The sequence below is a fragment of the Melopsittacus undulatus genome, chromosome 3 (genome assembly GCF_012275295.1).
Source record: "Melopsittacus undulatus isolate bMelUnd1 chromosome 3, bMelUnd1.mat.Z, whole genome shotgun sequence".
NCBI lineage: Eukaryota > Metazoa > Chordata > Aves > Psittaciformes > Psittaculidae > Melopsittacus > Melopsittacus undulatus.
In genome coordinates, this window is record NC_047529.1 from 111,802,732 (window position 1) to 111,826,564 (window position 23,833).

At 47.3% G+C, this 23,833-nt stretch overlaps 1 protein-coding gene across 1 annotated transcript; it reads right to left on the reverse strand.

The window, feature by feature from the left end:
- Nucleotides 1-1,539: 1,539 nt before the first annotated feature.
- ACSS1 (acyl-CoA synthetase short chain family member 1) lies at nucleotides 1,540-23,833 on the reverse strand. The gene is made up of 14 exons (XM_034061126.1): nucleotides 23,545-23,833; nucleotides 22,027-22,123; nucleotides 17,844-18,043; nucleotides 15,943-16,118; nucleotides 13,429-13,581; nucleotides 11,585-11,732; nucleotides 11,144-11,281; nucleotides 10,524-10,616; nucleotides 8,603-8,715; nucleotides 7,648-7,774; nucleotides 6,871-6,998; nucleotides 5,328-5,391; nucleotides 4,139-4,257; nucleotides 1,540-3,701 (listed from the first exon to the last, which is right to left on the reverse strand). Exons 1-14 carry the CDS (start codon nucleotides 23,831-23,833, stop codon nucleotides 3,528-3,530), a joined length of 2,019 nt encoding a protein of 672 aa, XP_033917017.1. The 3' UTR covers nucleotides 1,540-3,527.

The following is a 23,833-nucleotide window of genomic DNA, read 5'->3' on the forward strand; positions in this document are numbered from 1 at the left end:
ACCATTTCTACCCCAGATGATGGTTACATCCCATATCCTTCCATCCACAACAAAGCAAGGCTAGGCTGGCTGCCATGAAAAACATGCTGCACCTCTGTACTCAGCCAGAAGGCAGGTCCTTGGCCAGAACTGTCTGTTCCAAGCTGAAAATAAATAAATAAATCTTTTCCTGCTTAGATTAAAAACAGAAACACGTTGTTGAAATAAGTTTCTGTAGCTTTAACGGGACACAGAGACGGCTGCTAAATATAATTGTGTTAGGCTGCAAAACAAGCCTCCATTTTACCAGTAAATTAATGAGGGCAGCTGCAGTAACAAGCACAAAGTGAGGAGATGAGCACCTGCCTTTCTCTCTAGGCCTTCCATGACTTGTCACTCTCTAGGAGCAGCATTGGAAATGTTCCAGAAGCTTTAGCCAGAGGTAACAGGAGAAATGGCTAATGAGGGTGTTCAGTGTCCATATCCCTGTGTTACAAGCAGGGTGCTGCTCACTTGGCACACAATCTTCCTCGCTTCTTCATTGACAAGGCACGCTGCAGAGGATGTGTTCCTGGCACTTCAAATGATCCATGGCACCTGGAAACAAATTTCTTCTCATCTGCTCAGCCATGGGACAGCTAGATGCTCACTTTCTACACCATGCTGTCTTTCATGTTCCCCACGCACATCCCATTTTCACTCCTTTTCTACGTGTGCATGTTCTGTATAAAACAAGGAGACACATAGCTGAGCCACCCATACTATAGGTTGAAAAAGACCTTCAAGATCATCCAGTCCAGCCATTTCCAGCACTGCCAAGGCCACCACTAACCCATGGCACTGAGGTCTTACCTACACGGTTTGTGAACACTTCCAGGGATGGTGATTCCAGCACTGCCCTGGGCAGCCTGTTCCAATGCCTGACTGCCCTTTGGGGAAGAAATTGTTCCCAATATCCAGTCTAAACCTCCCCTGGTGCAGCTTGAGGCCGTTTCCTCTTGTCCCATCCCTTGTTCCTTGGGAGCAGAGCCCAGCCCCTCCTGGCTCCATCCTCCTTTCAGGCAGTTGTAGAGAGCAATAAGGTCCCCCCTGAGCCTTCTCTTCTCCACACTAAACATTCCCCCCCCCCTCAGCTGTTCCTTATCAGACTCATCAGCTAACAGTATCAGCTAATGGTAATTAATTGTTCCCACTAATTGTTCCCCCTTTGCATCAGAGGAAAATTAGTGTAGAGCAGTGGGACCTCAGAGACATGCAGCATATTGATCTGCAAACACTACTTCAACTTTGTTACGCAGGGGAAGTTTTCTGGTAGTAACTCACTTCCTGTGAGCTACTGTTCAGAGCAAAGCAAAACAACAGTTCGGTCCACAACATGACTCATCCTGACCTCAGCCTCTTTTGGCAGACTAAAACAATCAGGCAGAAGCAAGACCAAAGAACTGAGAAAGTCCCAGACCCTTTGAGGCATGAAAGACCAGACACCTACAAGACAAAGCCAACCCATAACACAAAGAAAGGTATTTCCTTTAATGAAAATATGAATACAGAGATCATTGAAGAAACTGATTTTGGTCAAGGACAATAAATGTGTTTAAAGCATGATTACAAATTAATCAAATTAAAGGCTTAACATTAGACTGTGCAACACACCCCTCATCTCTAGAAAGACGGACTTTCCCCTTCTAAAGCCTCACCACCCCTCTCCCCATCCTACCAGATCACCTAGCCATTTCCTTCCTGCCTCCAGTTAGGTGCACACATTGTCTTTCCAGTACACAGTCCCCCTGGAAAAGGCAGCACTGCTCCACTTAAATCCAGCAATAAGCTGACCCTGGAAAAATAGGGTAAAACCTGGCAATTCTGACTATTACTATGAGGTCAAAACACAGCTCCATGAAACTAAACAGACTGTCACCTGAGAAAGACAGAGGCAGGATTACAAAGTTTGGAGTGACCCCAGCCACAGGGTGCCATGCCCCATAGCCCCTCCAGCCACTCCAAACCCCTCAGCCAGCTTAAATCAAATTAAGCAATGGCAGAAGTATCAAAGACATCTGTCACCTACAGGCTTCTCCATGACCTTACTAGAGGACAGGAGACCTACTAACAAATTCTTCTGAACAGCCCAAATATAAGGAGTACTTCAATCAAAATGTGTCCCTCATGAAATGCATCCAGAAATAAACCATTTAATATAGTAGTTGCAATTTTGAAAGTATATGAAAGGCAAAGGTTATTGTTCCCTGCTATTCTGAGGTTGCTGGTCTGGAATGCTATCACTTTCTAAGGCATCTAAAAGGCACTTGTTTCCCGTGGGTTGTGCAGTTTGCGGGTTCCCACATGGCACTTGATTCTTTGGAAGATCAGCATGGCAGCATGCTGATTATTGAAACAATAAGCATTAACTCATAACTTCTGAGAGGAGAACCAACCTACCTCCAAACTGGGTTCCTGTCTTTGTTGAAGCAGAAATCACACAGCCTGATACGTCACAGTGAACTCTCCAGGATGCCTCGCAGCATCAAATCTCTCTCAAGCACTTCAGGACTTGTTTCCCAATGCTTCAAAGCAAACATTGTCTCTTTTCACAGTGACTTAAAGAAACAAAGGCATCTACATGAAGCACCAACTGGCAACAAAGATCACCCAGTTGCAGACCACCAGCCCTTATATGCAGAAGTGAACCACAGTGGACAACATCAATCCAGTTGTCATCACCAATGAGGAAGAGTTACTTTAAAAGCCAAGTTAGTGATCTCAGTTTCTCAAAGCAAAATAAAACCATGTGGAACTAGACCCTTCCTGTGCAACTGGTAATGCACTGAGGACATGCAGGGAGTCCAGCAGCAGACTTAGTGGCTCAGTTTTGCAGCTGGAAGTGCTAGTGCTGGGTTGCCTAGGTGGGACATGAAAGGACACAGGCTCACCATCTCTGGCCAGTCCCAAGACATAGAGTGGTAGGAACAAATCCTTAGGAGCAAAGCAGAATGAGGTATTAGAACAACTGGGTAAATACAAGAAAGAATCATCAGACTAGCCATATCCTTCTCATTTCCCTAACAGCACAGGTGAAACATCTACTGGAATACCGAGCATTGCTGAAAAGGCACCACAGCTGCAGTGAAATACAGCTACTTTGGACTCAGCTATCATAGCTGAAATTAAAACTGAAGTAGTGCATTTCAGGGCTTCTTTTAAAACAGCAAAAGTATTGTATAAAAACATTTCCCTGTAGAGTAACATTAAAATGAGAAACATGAACATCTGCATCTTGCTTTAGTTAGTATTAAATCAGTTCATCGCTAATGGAAACCACCAGTGGCTGCTCTGTAGCAGCCCTAAAAGCAATGAAAGTGAGTTCAACTGCAGAGTGCTCCTAGCTCTGTGCATCTCAGCATCCATTTCTTGGGGAGTAGAAAATCCTGTTCCCCTGGAAGGAACAGGGGTTCATAAAAAAATAGAAAGAAAACAAGAGAGAGCTATGTCATTTGTCTTGTTATCCGAGACCTTTCATGTTTCCAGAGGAGAGATTCCAGAGCTGCCTGTTACGACAAGTTTTTCTCCTTGTATTTCTGGTAAGCATCCAGTATCTCCTTGATAACACTTGGATCATCAAGTGTGGTGACATCTCCTATGTTGCTTGACTGGTCAGTGACTACTTTCCTCAGCAGCCTTCTCAGGATCTTCCCTGATCGGGTTTTAGGAAGTCGTTTCACCACCTGCAGAGAAGGGAAAGAACCTGGGTCCTGCTGGAAATCACAAGGGGGATTGGCTGACCTGTCCTAAGCCTGCCAGAGCTCTTGCCAAGCATGGTGCTTTCAATGCTTTCTGTACATGCTATTTAAAGAGTTGTTTAGCACAAATGGAGCAGTCTCATAGTAGCCCTAAAGCAGGCTCTTATAACAGCCCCACCAAAAAGCAGCTGTAATAATCCAGCCACCCTCCGGGTCACTGCTGATTCTCAGGCATGGAGGAAGAGCACATGCAAACCATTGCATCTGCCCTACCCTACCTGGGGATCCCTCCAGCTGTTTCTGGTTTTCTGCTTCTTCCTCCCACCAGAGAGGGACCACAGCAGCACTGCAGGCAGGAAGGTGAGGCTTGCTCAGTGCAGCTGTTCCTGTTCCTGGTACCAGAGTTACAGTCTCCCACTTACCAGAATGTGGTCAGGCACAGCATATTTTGCTATCTTAGAAGCCACAATGGTTTTGAGCTCTTCTTTGATGCGGTCTGTATTGTCTGTCTGCTTCTTTAGCACTATGAAAGCAAAGGCACCTGGAAGACAAACAAGCAGAAGCCATGTAGCTCATATTAAATCCTGGCTGGTAAGAGCAGGGATGCTCATTTGAATGCTAAGGCAGGTTTCAAATCACCCCTATGCACAATCTAGGGACTGCAAAGAAAACCACAGATCCTGTTTAAAAAAGGGAATCAGTCTCCAGTCTTCAAATGATGGCCCAGCCTTGTCTTGGCATCTGTGACAATGACAGCTCAACATAAATGACCAAAGTGTCATTGTGATCAAAAGCTGGCCAACACCAATCACTAAGGGATATCTCTGAGCACAATCCTTTTAAAGGAAGCTCTACCACATACATAAGCAGCATATGTGAAAACAGTTTAGGGAGTAATCATAGAATAGTTAGGGTTGGAAATGACCTTAAGATCATCAAGTTCCAACCCCCCTGCCCCGGGCAGGGACACCTCACACTAAACCATATCACCCAAGGCTCTGTCCAACCTGGCCTTGAACACTGCCAGGGATGGAGTATTCACAACTTCTTTAGGCAACCCATTGCAGTGCCTCACCACCCTTACAGTAAAGAATTTCTTCCTTATATCTAATCTAAACTTCCCCTGTTCAAGTTTCAACCCGTTACCCCTTGTCCTATCATTACAGTCCCTAATGAATAGTCCCTCCCCAGCATCCCTGTAGGCCCCCTTCAGATACTGAAAGGCTGCTATGAGGTCTCCAAGCAGCCTTCTCTTCTCCAGGCTGAACAGCCCCAACTTTCTCAGCCTGTCTTCATATGGGAGGTGCTCCAGTTCCTGATCATCCTCGTGGCCTCCTCTGGACTTATTCCAATAGTTCCATGTCTTTTTTATAATGAGGACACCAGAACTGTACACAATACTCCAAGTGAGGTCTTACAAGAGAGACATGAGTCCAGCTTAGGAACATACAGTTAGTTTCACTGCTGGCTTTGCCTCTTGTGGCTGCAATGCTAGGCAACCTAAGGATAACTGCCCTCCCATTCCCTAGGCACCTCTTTAGCACACAGCTCAGGTTAGAAACTAAGGAAAGCATCCATAGGTGTCACATCAGGACACTGCTTTTCACATACCTTCACCCTTGATCTTGTGTGGATACCCAATCACAGCTGTCTCAGGGACCTCAGGGTGATCAGCCTTCACAAGAAGGGAAACAAAAATACACAGAGCATAACAACTGCTTCAAGCCCTGCAGAGTTTGCTCTAGGAACAGAACACCTTGCCCTATCTCACCCTCCCCTTAGGAGATCCTGCTGGAAACACAACAGGAAAACTGCATGCTACCTTCCTGCTGTGTGGTCAGCTGGTGGCCACAGCCATGGCCACATCTCTGGGATGTCCCTGCTTTTAAACTTACAAATAAGCACTTCTACACACACTGCTAAGCCCACTGCACACCAGGCTGAACTCGTACCAGCTGAAAACCGGTTTTCTCTTTCTCTGCCTATGCTCTTGTGTGTGCATGGCCTTGGTCCCAAGTGGTGACTGGCTATGGCTAAACCACAAACAAAACAAGCTCTGCATTGCTCTGTGCCACAGGGAGCTGTTGCCAGCAGAGCAGAAGCAAAGCTGCCAACATCACAGTCCACATTTGGCCAATGTTTGTAAGTGCCCAAAGCACAGCAGGAGGCAGGCACAATCAGGCTTCCTCACCTCCCCACAAGGGAGAAGGGTTGTTTTGCCAAATGCATATTTTTGTTCTTATGCTACACAAGAGTGATTTATTCTGTCACACTTCAGAGTTTAACTTAATATTCTCTGCAGCAGGGAGGCAGTTTGGGTGTACAAACTGGAAGAAATCACAAATCTGGATCCCACACCAAAGACTGGGTTATGCTATCCTAAATTAAATATGAAAGAAAACATCATAGAGCAATCTAAGGCTATAAATGTATTTGTATATACACATACATAAACATAAACAGAGTGGGAGATGGATCCTACATCTACAATCAGAAACCCACAGAGACACAAAATGACAGAGGAGAAAGTAGGATACTGTGTAATATGCAAACAGAGCTTGGGTTTTATTGAGTGTCACATTTAAGTACCATTTGCAGGCAAGGCACATAATACAAGAATAAATATTCAGGTCAAGCTTTGAAGATAAATGCTCTGAGGACTTTTTGTTTTCAATTCCGTGAGCTAATATTATTTTCTCTCGAAATGACAGGCTGGCTTTGCAGCTGACATGAATAGAGGTTACTTCATACACTGCTGAGTGCTCAGCTATTACTCAGCTAGTTCAAACAAGCAAAAATCACAGATGTGGGAAGGAGAGGTTGGTTGTTAGCAGAGGAGAAGGAACAAATAGAGAGACAAGTCCTTACAGAGACTCCACCAGCATCCAAATTGACAACTGCAACAGGAGATCACCGAGAGGAAGCACAACCCTGACAGTTTGACTGCAATGACTGCCCATGGCATAACTCCGCTCTCAGTTCCCCAGTCGCTGTTTCTTTTGCTATTCATGATGCATCAAGCTATGTGTATGCAGGGGTAGGGGTCAGAAGGCAAGAGACCCTGTGCTTGTTTCAATTCATCAGCTTCTTCAAAAGGACCACCTTGCCCCACAGATATGTCCTGTGAAGATACCTCTACCTGCTTGGAACTTACCATTGCATCTTCTATCTCAGCTGTCCCAAGCCTGTGTCCACTGATGTTGATGACATCATCCATGCGCCCCGTTATCTGATAATAGCCTTTCTCAGTCCTGTAAGCACCATCCCCTGTGAAGTAGTAACCTACAGGAAAGACAGGGTGCTGCTCAGCAGCAGGAAGTGTACCAGCCTGGTACTTTGGGCTCTGACATAGAACAGGCTGTGCTCTAGGATGGCGAGTGGCTTAGGTGGACCAGGCAGTTCGTGGGGCCTCCTGATCCACACACACCATTTCCCACCTCCCCAGCCTTTATCTACTCTGCCTCCTAGTAAGCACGTGAGCATCATGAGCTCAGATCTCTGCCAAGATGGACAAAATCAAATGGGGCACCTCTGCTCTGGAGACAGGCTGAGAGAGCTGGGCTTGTTCAGCCTGGAGAAGAGAAGGCTCCATGAAGAACTTAGAGCAGCTTCCAGTGCCTGAAGGGGCCAACAAGAAAGCTGGAGAGGGGCTTTTGACAAGGGCCTAATATTGGCATATCTGGGGGCAGAAGTGGCCCCAAAGAAAAGGTATTTGGATTAAAAATTAAATTTAAATTTTCTAAGAAAGAAAAAAAATCCCTTTAGAAAGGTCAACACTAGCTCAGATCATCAGTGCAGGCTTGGAGCACGGGACACACAGCCCCAGGGAACCCAGATCTGGCTGGCACACAAACATCATAAAGTGCTGCTGCACACATTCAGTGTGCTTGTAATTAGAGTGCAAACTGCCTTCCCCTGGCACTTCCCTTACCTGGGTAGGCTTTGAAATAGGCATCAACAAACCGCTGATGATCTCCATAGATTGTTTTTGCCATGCCAGGCCATGGATGGGCAATGCAGAGTGCACCGGACACGTCGTTGCCCTCAATAACCTTTCCCTGCAGGTTCAAGCACAGGAAAGATGATCAGGTGAACCAAACAGGAATAGTGAGGGCTTCTGTGTCATCAATCTGGCAAGAGCCACCCTGCTGCTCACAGAGCCACAGTTGAGAATATTAATCCACCCATGGAGCTACTATGGCACTGTCTGTATCGTGCCTTCCCTTGAGGCAGATCAGTACAGTAGATCAGACTAAAAGAGAAGTGAGTCCTGTGATTCTCTGGAGGGCAATACCAGCAAAGATGTGCCAAGCAGCCAGAAGATGCCTTCCACGTCTGTTAACTGCGACATTCCCTTACCAAAATGTACATGAGGGAGATTATATGTCTTGCTGTTAAAGAGAGCACTGGAATGCAGATGGAGCTTTACAGACCAGCACCAGGTTTGTCACAGGCTGCAGGGCCTCATGCCTTGCAGTTTCCTTGGAAAACTCCACCAGTCCTGCTGGCTGCTCCAGTTTTGCCATGCTACTGGGTACTGCACACACTGGTTCACCTGTCCATCTCCCTAGTTCCCAGGAGCTGTGTGTCTTCTGACCTCTCTCATACGTGGAAGCAACAGCAATTAATCAGAAGCAATGTAAGACCAAAAAGTGGTACTGAAAATGCAAATACTCCTCTAGAGATTTGCAGACAGTTTGCAATGCCCTGTTGGCAATCCATATGGGCATCTGAGATATGCTCAATACATAAATTGCTCACCCATTCTACCATTTTAATGGAGGAGCAAACATCCTCCTGGATGCTGTACCTCTGCCATCAGAAAGGTGATTAAGGCAGAAGCCCACAGCAGCTTCTTTTGGGCACCCAGCACAACCTCAACTCACATTCTCATCCATCAGCACGGGTACAATCCCAAAGAAAGGTCTCATGGCCATAGCTGGAACAATCTCAGCTTGCTCCTCTGATGGCCGTGGGGCAATGCAGATGCCACCAGTTTCTGGAAGAATAATGAAAAACAAAATATGGGGAGGTCCATCCAGTGCTGGATGAAAGCAAATGACAACTCTTCTTAGTTAAAGAATAGATGAGTGAAGCCACCTCACAAGAAAAAAGCCACTTGGAAGGAATTACACAACAACAAGTAGCACAGCCATCTGAAAGCACCATGGACCTGCTAAACTAAGAGCTCTTCATGAGATGGGAGAGCACTCACCAGCCTGATTTCCTATTCCAGATGTGATTTTATAGGGAAACTATAGGAATGACAGGCTGAAAGAGTTGGGCTTGTTCAGCCTGGAGGAGAGAAGGCTCCAGGGACACCTTAGAGCAGCTCCAGTGCCTAAAGGGCTGACAAGAAATCTGGAGAGGGGCTTTTGACAAGGGCCTGTAGGGACAGGACAAGGGGGAATGGCTTTAACCTGACAGAGGGGAGACTGAGATGAGACATTAGGAAGAAATTCTTCCCTGTGAGGGTGCTGAGGCCCTGGCACAGGGTGCCCAGAGAAGCTGTGGCTGCCCCATCCCTGGCAGTGTTCAAGGCCAGGTTGGACACAGGGGCTTGGAGCAACCTGCTCCAGTGGAAGGTGTCCCTGCCCATGGCAGTGGATTGGAACTGAATGAGCTTTAAGGTCCCTTTCAACCCAAACCAGTCTGGGATTCTATGGTTCGTGTCAAGGGATTTATCTCCCAGTGCTGTTTTTACAGCTATCTCAGGTTACAATGCATTCAGGAGTCTAAATTACTTTTATTACTGAGGATTAGATTAACCAACCGCTAACAGGCAGGCCGAGCTTATCTTCTATTTAAAACTGAACCATTTAATTATCCTTTTTCCATTCCTGCTGGGATGAACATTAAATCAGATTCCAACCTTAATCAGATCTTTTCTATTCTAAAACTAATTCACAAACACAAGAGAGAAACAAAAACATAGGTACATTAGGCTTTTAAAAACATGGCTCTATAAATCATAGTCATAGAATCACAGACTGGTTTGGCTTGGAAGCACGGAAGGAGGTGAAGTCACAATCCAGAGGGAGCTGCATAGTGGCAAGAGGGATTTAAAGGTTATTTGCATGGTAAAGACCAATTTTAAACTGGGCCAGCTGGAAGAAGCATGTTGCCAAAAGAGAAACAGACTCTTTTGGGGGGCATCAAAGCTCCAAGGCCAAAGCAACTAGAGCACAGTACTTCACTCCTGGGAAAAGCTGCTCCCAGACAACCTGGTTGACAACCCCTGTCCCCTACCCACCGATGCAGAGCCAGCAAAGCCTCCCCTCACTCCTTCCCAACCCACCAGAGCCATTGCACCAGGTCCTTTTGACTACACAGCTTAGTTTTCCACCCTCCCGTGAGCATTCCCAGGATGGAAAACAAAGCACACCTAAGTGGGGATTGTGGCTTCATGGTGCTGTAAATGCATTTTCATGATAAGACCTCACCAATGCCAGTACCTCTGGAGAAATAATTGAAAACAAGGTTTCCAATTCAAGCTGCCTACTTGCAGCTTTGCTCAGAAATTCAGTCTGCCTCCTATTTCCAGAACCCACTGAGATCTCCCAGGATTCAGCATATCAAAGAGCATTTATAGGGGAGAAAACAAAAAAAATAGCATCACTATTGCTTTTGTATGTTTCTATATTGTTATTATGTGCTAAAACTGACCAGCAACCTTCTAAAGCTGATCAGAAAGCCAGTAGGGTTTTGACAGATTTGTTGGATCAAACTGAACTGTATTAACCCTTCTGCATCCACCAGCAACCTGCCAGAGGTCAGGAACTTGGATGTCCCAAGGATGCCGTTTACCTGTCTGCCACCACGTGTCCACGAGGGTGCAGCGTCCTTCTCCCACCACATGGTAGAACCAGTGCCAAGCTTCGTTGTTGATGGGCTCTCCCACTAGACCAAAGTAAATAAGGACGCAGGCTGAGGCAGTTCATTCTCCCCTGTGGGGCACAAGCTGATCATGATATTTAAACACAATGCTTAAAGAAGTTTAAAGAACATGCTCTGAGGGCTGGAGCCCCTCTGCTGTGGGGACAGGCTGAGAGAGCTGGGCTTGTTCAGCCTGGAGAAAAGAAGGCTCCTGAAGGGGAGACCTCAGAGCAGCTTCCAATTCCTAAAGGGGTGACAAGAAATCTGAAGAGGGGCTTTTGACAAGGGTCTGTAGGGACGGGACAAGGGGGAATGGCTTTAACCTGACAGAGGGGAGATTGAGAGCAAAATGATCTAGGAAACAGGCAACCACAGTAAGGTCAAACAGCCCCAACTTCAGCTTGCTTTCCTTCTACTGAGAAAATATCTGAAAAGCCAGACAGTGAGCCTTCTTTATCTTCTGTTTTAAACCACATCTCATGTGGTCAGCCGAGCATCTCTGGTACCTTCATGTCATCACCTGTCTTTTGTAGATGAAGCATGCTTCCTACCTGATCCCAAGGTCTTCAAGGATGATCTGTCATATTTCTTCACCCACTCTTCTCCATAATTCAGCAGCAAGCGAATAGCCGTGGGTGCCCCATAAAACTGATTGATTTTCAGTCTTTCCACCATTTCCCAGTAACGACCTGCAAAAAAACACAAACAGGCTTTTTATGTGTCTAGCACTGATGTACCACTGCAACTGCTCAGCAGGAAGGTTAACAGCCAAAGCTGAAGCTGTGACTACTGTGAGTACAGAGCAAAACCAATGGCAACTTGTCTTTTTTCTTTTCACCTGGATGCACAGATGTTCCTCAATGTCCTATACACGTGTTCCAAGGAAATGGAGCTTACCTCCCCTATGCAGGCAGGTCACATTGGGCAGGTTTCTAAATCTCTTCTGTTACACAACCATGTCTAGCCAAACCTTTACCCCCCCACTTCCTCACCTGGGTCAGGGTACACTGGAGTGCTTTCAAAGAGGACAGAGGTGGCTCCATTGCAGAGTGGTCCATATACAACATAGCTATGTCCTGTGATCCAGCCAATGTCAGCCACACAGCCAAAAACATCGCCTTGCCGGTAGTCAAATACATACTGTAAAGATAAATGTAAGGCCAGCTGACTTCCTGTTGGCAGGCACAAAGAGCTTAAAGGTGCTGGACTGGACATCCAAGTTGGAGCAAGCGAGCATACAGGGCAAGTGGAGCCAGGCACGTAGGACACAGCAGCACAAAGGCTAGCCCAAGGTGAGGAAGCAGGTCAGAGGGACAAGTACCAGGGCTTCCAGGCTCCTGATTGCTTTTGCAAACATAAAGGGAGCATAGCTATACCAGCAGCTCCTGAGATTGGAGCTACAAAATGGCAACCAAAGCCTAGAGCCCTGGATACCAAAGGTTCCCTACTCCAAGCAATACATACAGAAGAGCTGACCCTCAACTGCAGGGAAACTGCAGGCCTTGGAGGCTCAGACTCCTCACCAATATCAAGAGCTTGTTTGAGGGATGGAGAAACTTGCATGACAAAGCTGGAGGAACTGAGAGGTGCCTGTGAAATGTTTCCTGAGAAATGTTGTTAGCTGCTCAGCCTCTCTATCAGTGTATTGCTTTCCACATGCTGCCTGCTACCCTGCTCATCAAAATCAGGATAAATACCTTGGAGAACACATTATCTTGTCTTTGTTATGGAAAACACTTCTCATAAATCTAATTCCTCTCCCTTATGGCAAAGAGGTCTTGACTCATAAGGCAGAATCAACTTTAGGTTTTAAATGAAACAAAGTGGATCCGAACCAAAAGAAAACCTGATGAGTGTGTAAAGACCCATAGGCCATGCAAATTGTCTGATCCCTCTGCCTAGGAGAGACAGTTCTCACCTTACTTTGGAAAGTGCCTTTCCCTCTCAAGCTCTGGAGTCCCTATAAAGGGGCTGCAGCTGTACACAGTGCCTCCCTGCATCTCTGCACTGGGTTCACATCTACCTTCTGGACTAAGAAAGATGCCTTGGAGATTAGTCTGTCATTTAGCAAAGCTGACATAACAAATAACCCTCAGGCAGAGAAGGCTGACACTTGTACATTCAGATCTAAAAACTCCACTCTGTCAGTGTAAAGAAAGCAAACCTCTGCCTGAGGCGTGGGTGATGACAAACAGGGTGATACCACCACAGCCAGATGGAAATCTTTCCGTTCTCTCCACATTTCACTGTTAACTTTTCATACACAGAGCTCAGAACAGAAGCTTCAAGAAGCAGTGCCTTGACTTTTTCTTTTCTATGAGAAAGGGGGTTAAAACACTCAGCCTGCATCACACAGAAAAGCAGAGCATGAATGTAACTGTTGATCTTCAGACAACAAATGTTATGCAAAGAGGTTGTTTTGAGTCCAGATCCTCTCTGAAATAAAAAAGCCAGCACTCCACTGCAAAATATTACAGTACTATCCACAGTACCAGTGCCAGTAAGATATGTACCTGCATCTCCTCACCTGCATCACTTTAACGTCTGCTGGCTGGCAACACTAGCACATTTTAAATGCAAAAGTAGCAGCACTGTGGTTTCCTTCCTTTCATAACTCAAGCTCTTATTTGCAGAGTGTGACATTCCCCAGGCACCAATCCTGAAGATTAGTTACACCTTTTCAGCCATGTTTCAGTTTGTTGAGACACAATAAGCCAGCTGGCAGCAAACGCAAACTACAGCCAACCTCAGCAGTCCAACGCCCTCCTGTTAGCACTGTCAGAAGACAAATGGAAGTAAGCAAATCCGCCTTTCCCAGAGGGTGCAGCTGACTTACCTTGTGCGTGAGAGCAGCATAGAGCAGGTATCCAGCCTGGGAGTGAACAATTCCTTTGGGTTTCCCAGTGCTGCCTGAGGTATACAGCATGAAAAGCATGTCTTCACTGTCCATGCTCTCTGGAGCACATACAGAAGCTGCCTTGGCCATCTCCTAAGGAAAAAAAGGTAGCAATAACAGAAAGACTTTGCTTAAATGAGTCCAGAGGAGGCCACAGAGATGTTTCGAGGACAGGAGCACATTTGCTATGTGGAAAGGCTGAGAGCTGGGCTTATTCAGCCTGGAGAAGAGAAGGTTCTGAGGAAACCTTAGAGCAGCTCCCAGTGCCTAAAGAAGCTGACATGAAACCTGGAGAGGGGCTTTGGACATGGCTTTCAGCAACCTGGTCTAACAGAAGGTGTTCTATGCTTACAGCTGAAGTGGTTGGCTAACTGGTTAGCTCCATACAGAATCACAGAATCCCAGACTGGTCTGGGTTGGAAGAGACCTTAAAGCTCATCCAGTTCCAGTCCCCTGCCATGGGCAGGGACATCTTCCACTACAGCAAGTTGCTCCAAGCCCCTGTATCCAGCCTGGCCTTGAACACTGCCAGGGATGGGGCAGCCACAGCTTCTCTGGGCACCCTGTGCCAGGGCCTCAGCACCCTCACAGGGAAGAATTTCTTCCTAATGTCTCATCTCAGTCTCCCCTCTGTCAGGTTAAAGCCATTCCCCTTTGTCCTGTCCCTACAGGCCCTTGATAAAAGCCCCTCTCCAGCTTTCTTATTGGCCCCTTTAGGCACTGGAGCTGCTCTATAGTGTCCCCGGAGCCTTCTCTTCTCTAAGAACAGCCCAACTTCAATTCTCCAACCTGAGACTGAACAATTTTCTTATCCATGTACAAACTTGGAATAATCACTTTTTATTCCAGATGCTCAACATACAAACCCAGCTGGCTTCCTTCTCTCAGCTCTGTCCCGTCCTAGATGAATTCCTGCAAGGGTTACAAGGTGTTTCTTTGCAGGAATTTCTAGGTACTGCCTTATTACAAGTATACACTGTAAACATGCTGCATTTACCAGTGAACACTACCAATAGCAGGTCCAGTTGTTTAAAAGTGCCTGACAAATAAAGCTTAATGAAAAATGAAGAGTTGATAGGGTCAGATGTAATTCTTAGTCTCTGAATTCAGCCTGTTCATTTCAGGTATTACATTGTGACATTTCAGCAGGGCCAGTTTGGGCTGACTTGACAGGTTTTGAAACTAAGATGGAGTTCTCTTATTGCTCAATTACAACATAAGCTTAAATTTTGCCGTAAGCCATTGCACAAGAACTGGAAAGCACCACTGCTCTAAAGATCAGGAACATCAGAAATAACAGCATTCATGGCTTAACTCTTGTTACATTTCAGGCCCCACAACTAACAGTGGGTTCAGCTCAGCTCCTGGATCCCAAAGCACCTCAGACTGCTTGCAGCCCAAGGAAAATCATTGGAATATGCTTTGTGGAGTAAGGAGTAACATAAATTCTGAATAAAACCTTCCTCCTCTAGTGTTTAACTTACCCTAGTAGCTGCTCCTATCTCATGTGACCAGCACATGGACTCCTGAGTACATATCTTGCCTGCAGATGGGTGATTTCCAGGCATCATTACAATGAGTAGCTTCTGTTTACTGCTGCCAGCAAACTGATAAAACTATTTCTGCTTTAGGCTGCAATCCCATGTGTACCAGTGAAACACATTACAATGATTGCTGTTTTCTCCCCGGGGAAGCACAGGCTCTAAATAGCCCCAAGCCATGACTGTCCTCCCACCATGGGGTAACTACCACACATCCACAGTCTGTCTTAAGCCTCTCCAGGAGCCTATTTCTGCACTGCCTTTCAACAGCAAACCCTTACAGAGTGTCTGAACACAATATAACAGCAGTAGCAATTGTATCAGTGCACTGTGAATCTCAGGAAACACTCCTTCCTTAAATCTCAGCACTGTTTGCAAGATTACCCAAATGGAGCAACACACCCCATCCCCATGCTAAGACAAATCAGGCATAGGCTGAGCCGCTTCAACTCACAATCACAGAAGACTGTAGGTACAGACAATCCATTAGAGGATGGAGATCCACATGCCATTAAGGGGCATCTCCTTGCCATCTGCAGAACACTGGTCCAAAAGACACAGATGGAGAGAAAAATGATCTAGCCAACACTCAGACCTAAAAGGAGTTATCCAGAGTGCCAGTGGGTGTCTGCAGAGCAGGGTGACTGCAGGGATGTGCAGATGCTGCCACTGCAACACACCTGTATCCATTAGCCCATCAGGGTGCTGTGGCAGCATGGGAAGAGCACCAGAAACCGAAAACCTGCTCCAGGGGCAGCATAATGGCCAGTCATCGCTGGCAGGTCTGGTGTGGATACACCAGCTGGTCCCTACTATTATTACTACACTATATTTCTCTCCCCCAGCACAGTAAACAACACACACTTCAAGAAACATCAGGAGAAACAGGCAAGGTTTACCAACACCAACGTACCTCATCAAGTGGAATATCATGGTCACCCATCTGGACTTTGTTATCTGTCCTCTGAGCCACAAAGACATGTTTGATGTTTGGACAGCTTTTCACAGCTTCATCCACAGTCATCTTCAGCTCTATGATCCGTCCTCCCCTGATGCCCTGGTTGTAGGTGATAACTGCTTTGCATCCAGCTAAAGAGAGAAAGAATTAGCAGAGACACCAGCCTGTCTACTAAGCTCATATGTGCACCCAGCTCTCATTATTCTGGGGGATGATGTATAGGACAACATGAGTGACAAGCACTGGAAATTCTACCTGTTAAAACCAGTCAGTCACTGACAAAAACATTAAAACTTGAGACCAGGGTCTGCTCCAGCTATAACACTTTCGACAGCTGTCAGTCCAATCTTCCTAAACCTTTCAGTAGTAACTGTTATACTGTTCCCACCAGTTCACTCCAATGTAGACATGCAAAATAGTTTCTTCCCAATTACTTGTTAAAGTGAATACTGAGTGTTGCTTTAACCTAACAGCTCACACACTGAAACCAGGGCAAGACTTCCTATGGCCTTAGTGAACAAGCACCTTTGCCACGTGTTCATCCTTCTCTCTGGGGCTCCAGAGACCTGTTGGAGTGAGTCCAGAGGAGGGCTGGAGCAGCTCTGCTCTGAAGCCAGGCCAAGAGAGCTGGGCTGGTTCAGCCTGGAGAAGAGAAGGCTCTGAGGACACCTTAAAGCAGCTTCCAGTGCCTAAAGGGGCTGATAAGAAATCTGGAGAGGGGCCTTTGACAAGGGCCTGCAGGAACAGGACAAGGGAACGGCTTCAAACTGACAGAGGGGAAATTTAGATGAGACATTAGGAAGAAATTCTTCCCTGTGAGGGTGCTGAGGCCCTGGCACAGGGTGCCCAGAGAAGCTGTGGCTGATCCATCCCTGGCAGTGTTCAAGGCCAGGCTGGATGGGGCATCCCTGCCTGTGGCAGGGGTTGGAACTGGATGAGCTTTAAGGGTCCTTCCAACCCAAACCTGTCTGGGATTCTATGATAAATGTCCATTGCAAAGTGAAGAACACCAAACTGAGTGGCCTCTCAGAGGCATTTCCCTGCTCAGAGGCACCTGTAGCCTTCTAAAACTCATATGGATCTTGAGGGGAAACCTCCTGGAAGTCAGAGCACACAGCAGTGCTCTTGCAGAGCACTTCCTATTGAGCCACATTACATTACTGCAAGAACTGTGGCTGCAGAGAAACAGCTCTTTAGCTCATTGCCTCCAAACAAGAGGCCTAAAGTGAGGGAGAACTAAAACATGTACTTGCTTTCTATACTCTACTTCCACCAAAACAGGTAAAGAAAGCAAGAAAATTGCTGTAAGACTTATTAACTCACACTACCCATAAAGAAACTGATGCAACTGCTAGAACATTAGCTACTCACTAGTTTGTTCTTCTGCTGGTATATTTAGTATTGCTTTTTACCTAATCACCCTGCAAGTGCTTTGGGCTAAGAACAGCTCTGCCTGTAGATACAAAAGCTAAGAGAGCAGGGGGCAGGCTGCCAACACTCAGAGTCCTACACATAAATCGCAGTGCCAGTCAAGGCCGCGGAATTAGCACTGTGCAGGAATACCAAAAGAACACTGCAATTGCACTGTGAAAGAACAAATCAGGCCCCATTCCTAAGCTCTGGTTTTCTCTCCAATTTCGTTCCTGTCTGGCAGTAACCCAGCACAGACTGAACGTTAAGCAACTTATAAAGTATTTTAAGGCCAGAGGATGCTGCCACTAAGGAAAAGGCTTTACAGGGAGGGTGTACTGTCCCACCAGCTGAGAATGAACCTCTTTCTGCTAAGAAAACATCGAACTGGGGTATGTTCTGAGCACTGTCCAGTGGGGTTTGCTCCCAGGTCTGTATCTACTTACAGTCCACAATCCTCCCAGCCAAGGAATCTGCGCTGAATCCAGCGAAGACCACGGTGTGGATGGCACCAATCCTGGCACAAGCCAGCATGGCTGCCACTGCCAAGGGGGACACGGACATGTAGATGGCCACTCTGTCTCCTTTCTGTATCCCATATTTCTTCAGGGTGTTGGCAAGACGGCAGGTCAGATCCAGGAGTTCCCTGTGGCATGGAGACAATGCTGTCATGTTAATGCACAACCTGATTCACGCCAGGGAGCAAAAAAAGGATGAACTTGAACTGAGTGAGGGTCACAACCCCCTCTGGATCCTGTAATTTCAGCAGTATAGGGCACGTTAGCTTTGGCATCTTAAAGAAGCTGCCTCTGCCATCAGGGAGAGAAGAAAAGGGGAGCAGAGAGCCACACTGGCTGCAGAAGGACCAGCCAGGCTCTGGTGTGGGTAAAGCAGCCAGCAAGTCAGTGGCTGTCCTGCTGCCTCCAGGAGTCAGGTTAGTCCATTTAGCCATCCTTGCTGACTTTTTCACCTATAAGGGTGAGTCAAAAGTTACTGGAAACTCCTGTGGGATAAAAACAAGATTAAATGGAAGCATTGTCCCACAACTCCCAGCACTGTTTATGTTTATGGAAGTGTTTTACAACTGCTAGCTTCTTTTTAAAGCACAAGGGTAAAAAACACATTTCACAGACTGGTTTGGGTTGGAAGGGACCTTAAAGCTGACCCAGTTCCAACGCTTGCCACAGGCAGGGACATCTACCACTAGAGCAAGTAGTGCAAGTAAAGCAAGCCCCATCCAACCTGGCCTTGAGCACTGCCAGGGATGGGGCAGCCACAGCTTCTCTGTGCAACCTGTGCCAGCGCCTCAGCACATCCCTCTTGTGTTGTTGCCCCCAGAGCTGGACACAGGACTGCAGGGGGGGTCTCACCAGAGCAGAGTAGGGGATGCTCTGGGGATGCAGCCCAGGACATGGACTGGAACAACAACTGTAAACCCCATCACCAACACACAGCATCTCTCTGATGTACGTCTGGGATGCCTGGCAGGAACATTGTCCCTAGAAGCCTGATGCTAATCTTTTCCCACAGCGAGACAGCCTGCAGCTTTCTAAACACAGGAAGCCAGTTGCTTGTACATCAAACAACATCAGAAAGCAGCCTATTGCAAAGTGTTTCTAGACTGTTTCCTAATCCCTTCAATGTTATATATGAGCTCTGGCAGCGCCTGCTTAGGAGGCTCAGCACAAGCCAAGGTCTCTGATGTTTCTGATGGATTGGGTATTTCTGGCAGTGACCAGTTATTTCCTGGAACCATCATTTGGATGAGGCTGAAATGATTTGAAAATTCAGGTCAAATGTCCCAAACAGGTCAGGGGAGGAAAAAAACAACACAACAGAAAAAAAAAACCCAAACCAAACAGATTTGGGCCTCTCTCAGCCCAACATCCTCCCATCTCACCTACTAGCTGTTGCTCTACGTGAATTACTGTGAGTAGCAGAGTTCAAAGGCAGCCTCTGCACCTTGTGGTCACAGAGTTATGGGCGCTGCCTTTGAGATGTCTGATTGAGAATAGCTGAAAAATATAAAGCTCTACATGAGGGTTTTTGGTTGAAGGTCATCCAGGCTTCCTGCAGACATCCTAAACCTGACACAAGGAAAACCCTTTGTGCCCTTTTTCAGGTGAGATGGTGAGAAGTCCATGAGCTGCCTTGGATGGGGAAAACTGAAAGCTTGGGCAAGATTTAGTTGCAACTTCAGCTTAGGAAGCAAACATAGGGAAGAGGAAAAAGAGTTTGCTGCCAATGAGAAACACCTTCCACATTGCACAGCCTGGTAAGAACCCACAAGGCTCCTGGATGAGGTCTTCACTGTGATCTCTAACACAGTTTCAATTACTTCCTCTCAGGCTGAGGAACCACCACTCCTTGGCTTGTCAGAGGCATAGCTGTGATGTGGCTAACGAAGATGTCCAACCACTTCTCTCCCATCCACTTAAGAGCCCTGTGGAAAGCTACTTAGGACCCTCATTTCTCGCCCTTCAGCTTCTGCTTTTCTCTTTGTGCTTTGCATTTTGAACATTCCCTCTGCCTGCAACAGTTTTGGCATCGGAGGGAGATCCTTCTTAAATTGAAGCACTGAGACCCAGCCTGCAACCCTTTCCAAAAGGGGTTAGCTAACGTGTTCTGCTGCCCACTTCTCCGCACAGCTCCCTTTGGCAGTATCCATAGGATCCTGCAGTGCTCGGAAACACTCCCTCACAGGTAGTTAATTTGTAGAAACCATGCTAAACAAGGGAATACCAGAGAGAATAAACAGCCCCACGTTACACAGGGGGAGGTCTGGCATAGCTTGAGCTGCTGTCTTTAACATTCCTTGCTGCTGAGCTTACAGAGGCTGCAACCCAGCACATCCAGCCACCAACTCCTCCTGTTTGTGCAGGGCACTCGATAATACAGCTCCCTTTAAACCCAGGCTCAGCAAGGCTTCAGGGAATTCCTCTGGAAGATTTCAAAGCTCCTGGGCCCTGACAACACCCACAGAGCAGGACAAAGCACTCCCAGCGGGGTTGGATCCTTCTGCCAATAAATCCAGCTGGCTGTTCACTGCAGCACACTCCTGGGGCTTAACTGCTGCTTCACCACTGCCTACCAATGAGTTCATGGTGGTTTAGGCTCTGGAAAGCCAGACCTCTTGATAACAGATTGACATGATCCATCCCTACTTGCTGACTGTAGCCACTAAGTCGCAGGAGAGCTGCAAGCTCTGTTTTCACAGAAGCAATATAAAAAACAAGTCTCCTGCCTTCCCATTCAAAAGTGGATGTACTTCCAAGCTTAGCTGAATTTCTACTTGATAAAAACAAAACCCAGAGGCAGAGTAAACACAAATGGAGCTTTCTTCCCCCCAAAGGCTGAGTTGCATCAGCTGGAGAGACAGGAGGAAACTCAGCAGTGAAAAAGATGATCACGACTGAGATTGTGATGCAGCAATCACCACTCAAGCAAAACTGAAATGTTTCACTCATGGCTTTGTGTACCCTTGCCAGTAAGGAGATGTTCAGAATGCTCTCCTAGAACAGAGCACTTGAACCCAGCTGCATTAACACAACCTACCTTGCAGACAAGCAGGTATAGGGATGTAGGCTGATCAATGGCACAGCCCCACCAGCCCTTCACCCACTGTGAGCAGGCAGTTAGTGTGGAGCAGCAGAGGCAAATGGGAGCTCTTATTTCTCCCACGGATGAGCAAGCTGGGACAGCACTTTCCAATGGCACTGTCTTACCAGTGCGTAGAGGAGGTCCCACTGATGGAAGCTTTCTCCTTCCTCAGGGAGGAGGATGCCTGTTCCAGCCCTTTTCCTGCACAGCCACCCGCTTCCTCTGCAGTGATGGGAATGGGGCCAGCACTCAGCTGTTTTCTCCCCAGAGGAGAAGGGGGAGGGCCCATGCCAGCAGCCAGGTCCCTCCTTGTGCCACCCAGGCCTTATCTATAGGGACAAACAGCTCACAGCAGCAAGCTTTGCAAAGGAGATAATGCAAAACAACAGTCCCTTGTACCTCTCTGAACATAAACCCTGGACACCTCCGAGCCCAGGTCCATAAGGCAGTGGCCAAAAGAAGGTCTTTACCTTCTTAGCACTTGACTTCAAAGCTGTTGTCCCATTAACCACACATACAGATTCTAAGGAAGGGGCACATCTGTGCCAGATACCAGAGTTTGGGTCCTCTAAAGAGTTAGATACCAAGACTTCCTGTGGCTCCTCTGCTTTCTAATCCAGAAGATCAAACATTTGGCTCCCTAAAACACAAACTGATGAATGTACAAGTATGGAAAACCTTTGACTACAGAAACAGATGATGTAAATTGCATTTTGGCAGGCATGCCTGTCTCCTGAGGGAGGGCACATAGCAGGGAGAAGAGAAATATCCTTGAAAACTGTCATATTCTAACAAATCCTACAACCTATAGCAGCAATTACAAGTCAGCATCATGCAGAGCAGCCTCAAGGTTGCTCCAAACTGCACTGAGGATGGGGAAGAGGAACAAGATGATGCCAGATCTCAATCTGAGCCACAGCACTGGGGCTGCATGTCCAATGCTGTATCTTGGAAGAAAGCAGAGTTTGACCCAGGTCTCTTCTCCCCACCCCACCAAGCATCATGAAGCCCCATGAGAAGGTGCCATACCTGTAGGTGACATGCACTGCAGTGCCAGGCTCATCTCTCTCCCAGATCAAAGCTACTCTGTTGGGGGACTTTTCGACATGTTGATCCAAGCAATTTACTGTAAGAAAACAGAGGTTTAAACAAAGCCTGGTCATATGCAAGGTGCTCTGTAAACTTAGCTTGGTCAAGCCTAACAGCAAGCTAGCCTAAGATGAAACATCACCTGCTAGCTAGCTAACTACACACTCAGTTATGGAAGTGATAGCATTTGGAGCACTGGTAAAGCTTTCCTTTGCCATACCTGTAGTATGCCAATACTAAATTGGTGTTCAGCTGTCCTAGGGATGGCCTCCTGATGAGAAGCCTCAGCTGATCCAGCTCAGCTTAGTTCCACTGCTTAAGCTGAAACCAGCCCAAACCTCTCCACTGCTCTCAGCAGCACAAAGACAAGACATTCTTGATGGTTTGTGCTCCCCAGAGCTGCTCTGCACTCACTCAATCCGACAGGCTCTCCTCTTCTGCTCATCTCATTGGAATTTTCTAATTAAAGCGCAGGTGAAACATTCTAATTCCAGGATATAACAGAAGAGCTGAAAATATAGAAACCTTTAGGATCTAGGGTAGGATCACAGACATCTACACTTTACCAGGCACTCGGGAAAAGTGAACATGGCTCCAGCTGTGTCCTACACCTCCTAAAACTTCAAGCTATAAAATCACCTTTTGAGGGTAAGAGAAGCTCGAGTGGACTTAGGGAGACAGCAAAAACCTGCCTGCATGTCCAGCAGCAACCTGCCCGAAGGTTAGAGATTAAAGTCTTAACTCCAAGCCCAAACCATGCTCACTCCTTATGTTCTTCCAAGTTATTCTGTTTCAATAGACAACTGCTGAAAACCAGTCATGCATGTGGCTACATAACTCAAAGAAAAAGCCCTTAACAACAAGTGTTGAGTTTCAGATTCTATTTCCCGGAAATGTAATACTGAAAGAGAAGGATTTTGTTGTTTTTCCCCAGATAAAGTGCAATAAAACCTGCCTGAGTTTAAGTAACCTGCAGCTTGGAAGTCAGCTGAGGCTGGTCTGTGGTCACAGCTGATTTACGTAACCACACAAAGAGTGTGAGTGAGCTCCTAAAGGTGCACAGAGTAAGAAGTCCCTCAGAATTCAATTTATTCCATTATAGGAACAACTGTCAAGCTCAACAATGTGAAAAGCTCACTTCAGCTGATGGAAGTCCTCATTTTTTTCAGCAGCAATACTATAAAAATAAAGGAGATAAAGCTATTTCTTAAGCCACGTTAATACAAAGCCCCTCCAGTTCTAACCCCCTGCCATAGGCAGGGACACCTTCCACTAGACCAGGTTGCTCCAAGCCCCATCCAACCTGGCCTTGAACACTGCCAGGGATGGGGCAGCCACAGCTCCCCGCCTAAGCCCTTCTCAGGGCTGCTCCATCCACTCCCCACCCAGCCGCGTTCGTGCTGGGACATCCCCGTCCCCGGCGGCGCTGACCCCCGGAGCCCCCAGCAGGGGCCTTACCGGAGACGTTGAGGCGTCCGCCGAGGAACCAGCGCACGGCCGCGGGGGGTCCAGCATCGCGGGCCGTGTGGAACGGGCGGTCCCAGCGCAGCGCGTCCCGTGCTACCTCCGACCAGAACGCGGCGGGGTCCCGGGCCGCCCGCTCCTGCCAGAGCCGGTACCTGCCCGACGGCAGCGCCCCGGCACCGCCGCTGTCATCGCTACAGCAGCGCCGGGGGCCGACCGGGACCGGTGGGACCGGGCGGCGGAGGGCGCGCAGCACCCGCACTCGGGCTGCCGCCAGCGCCAT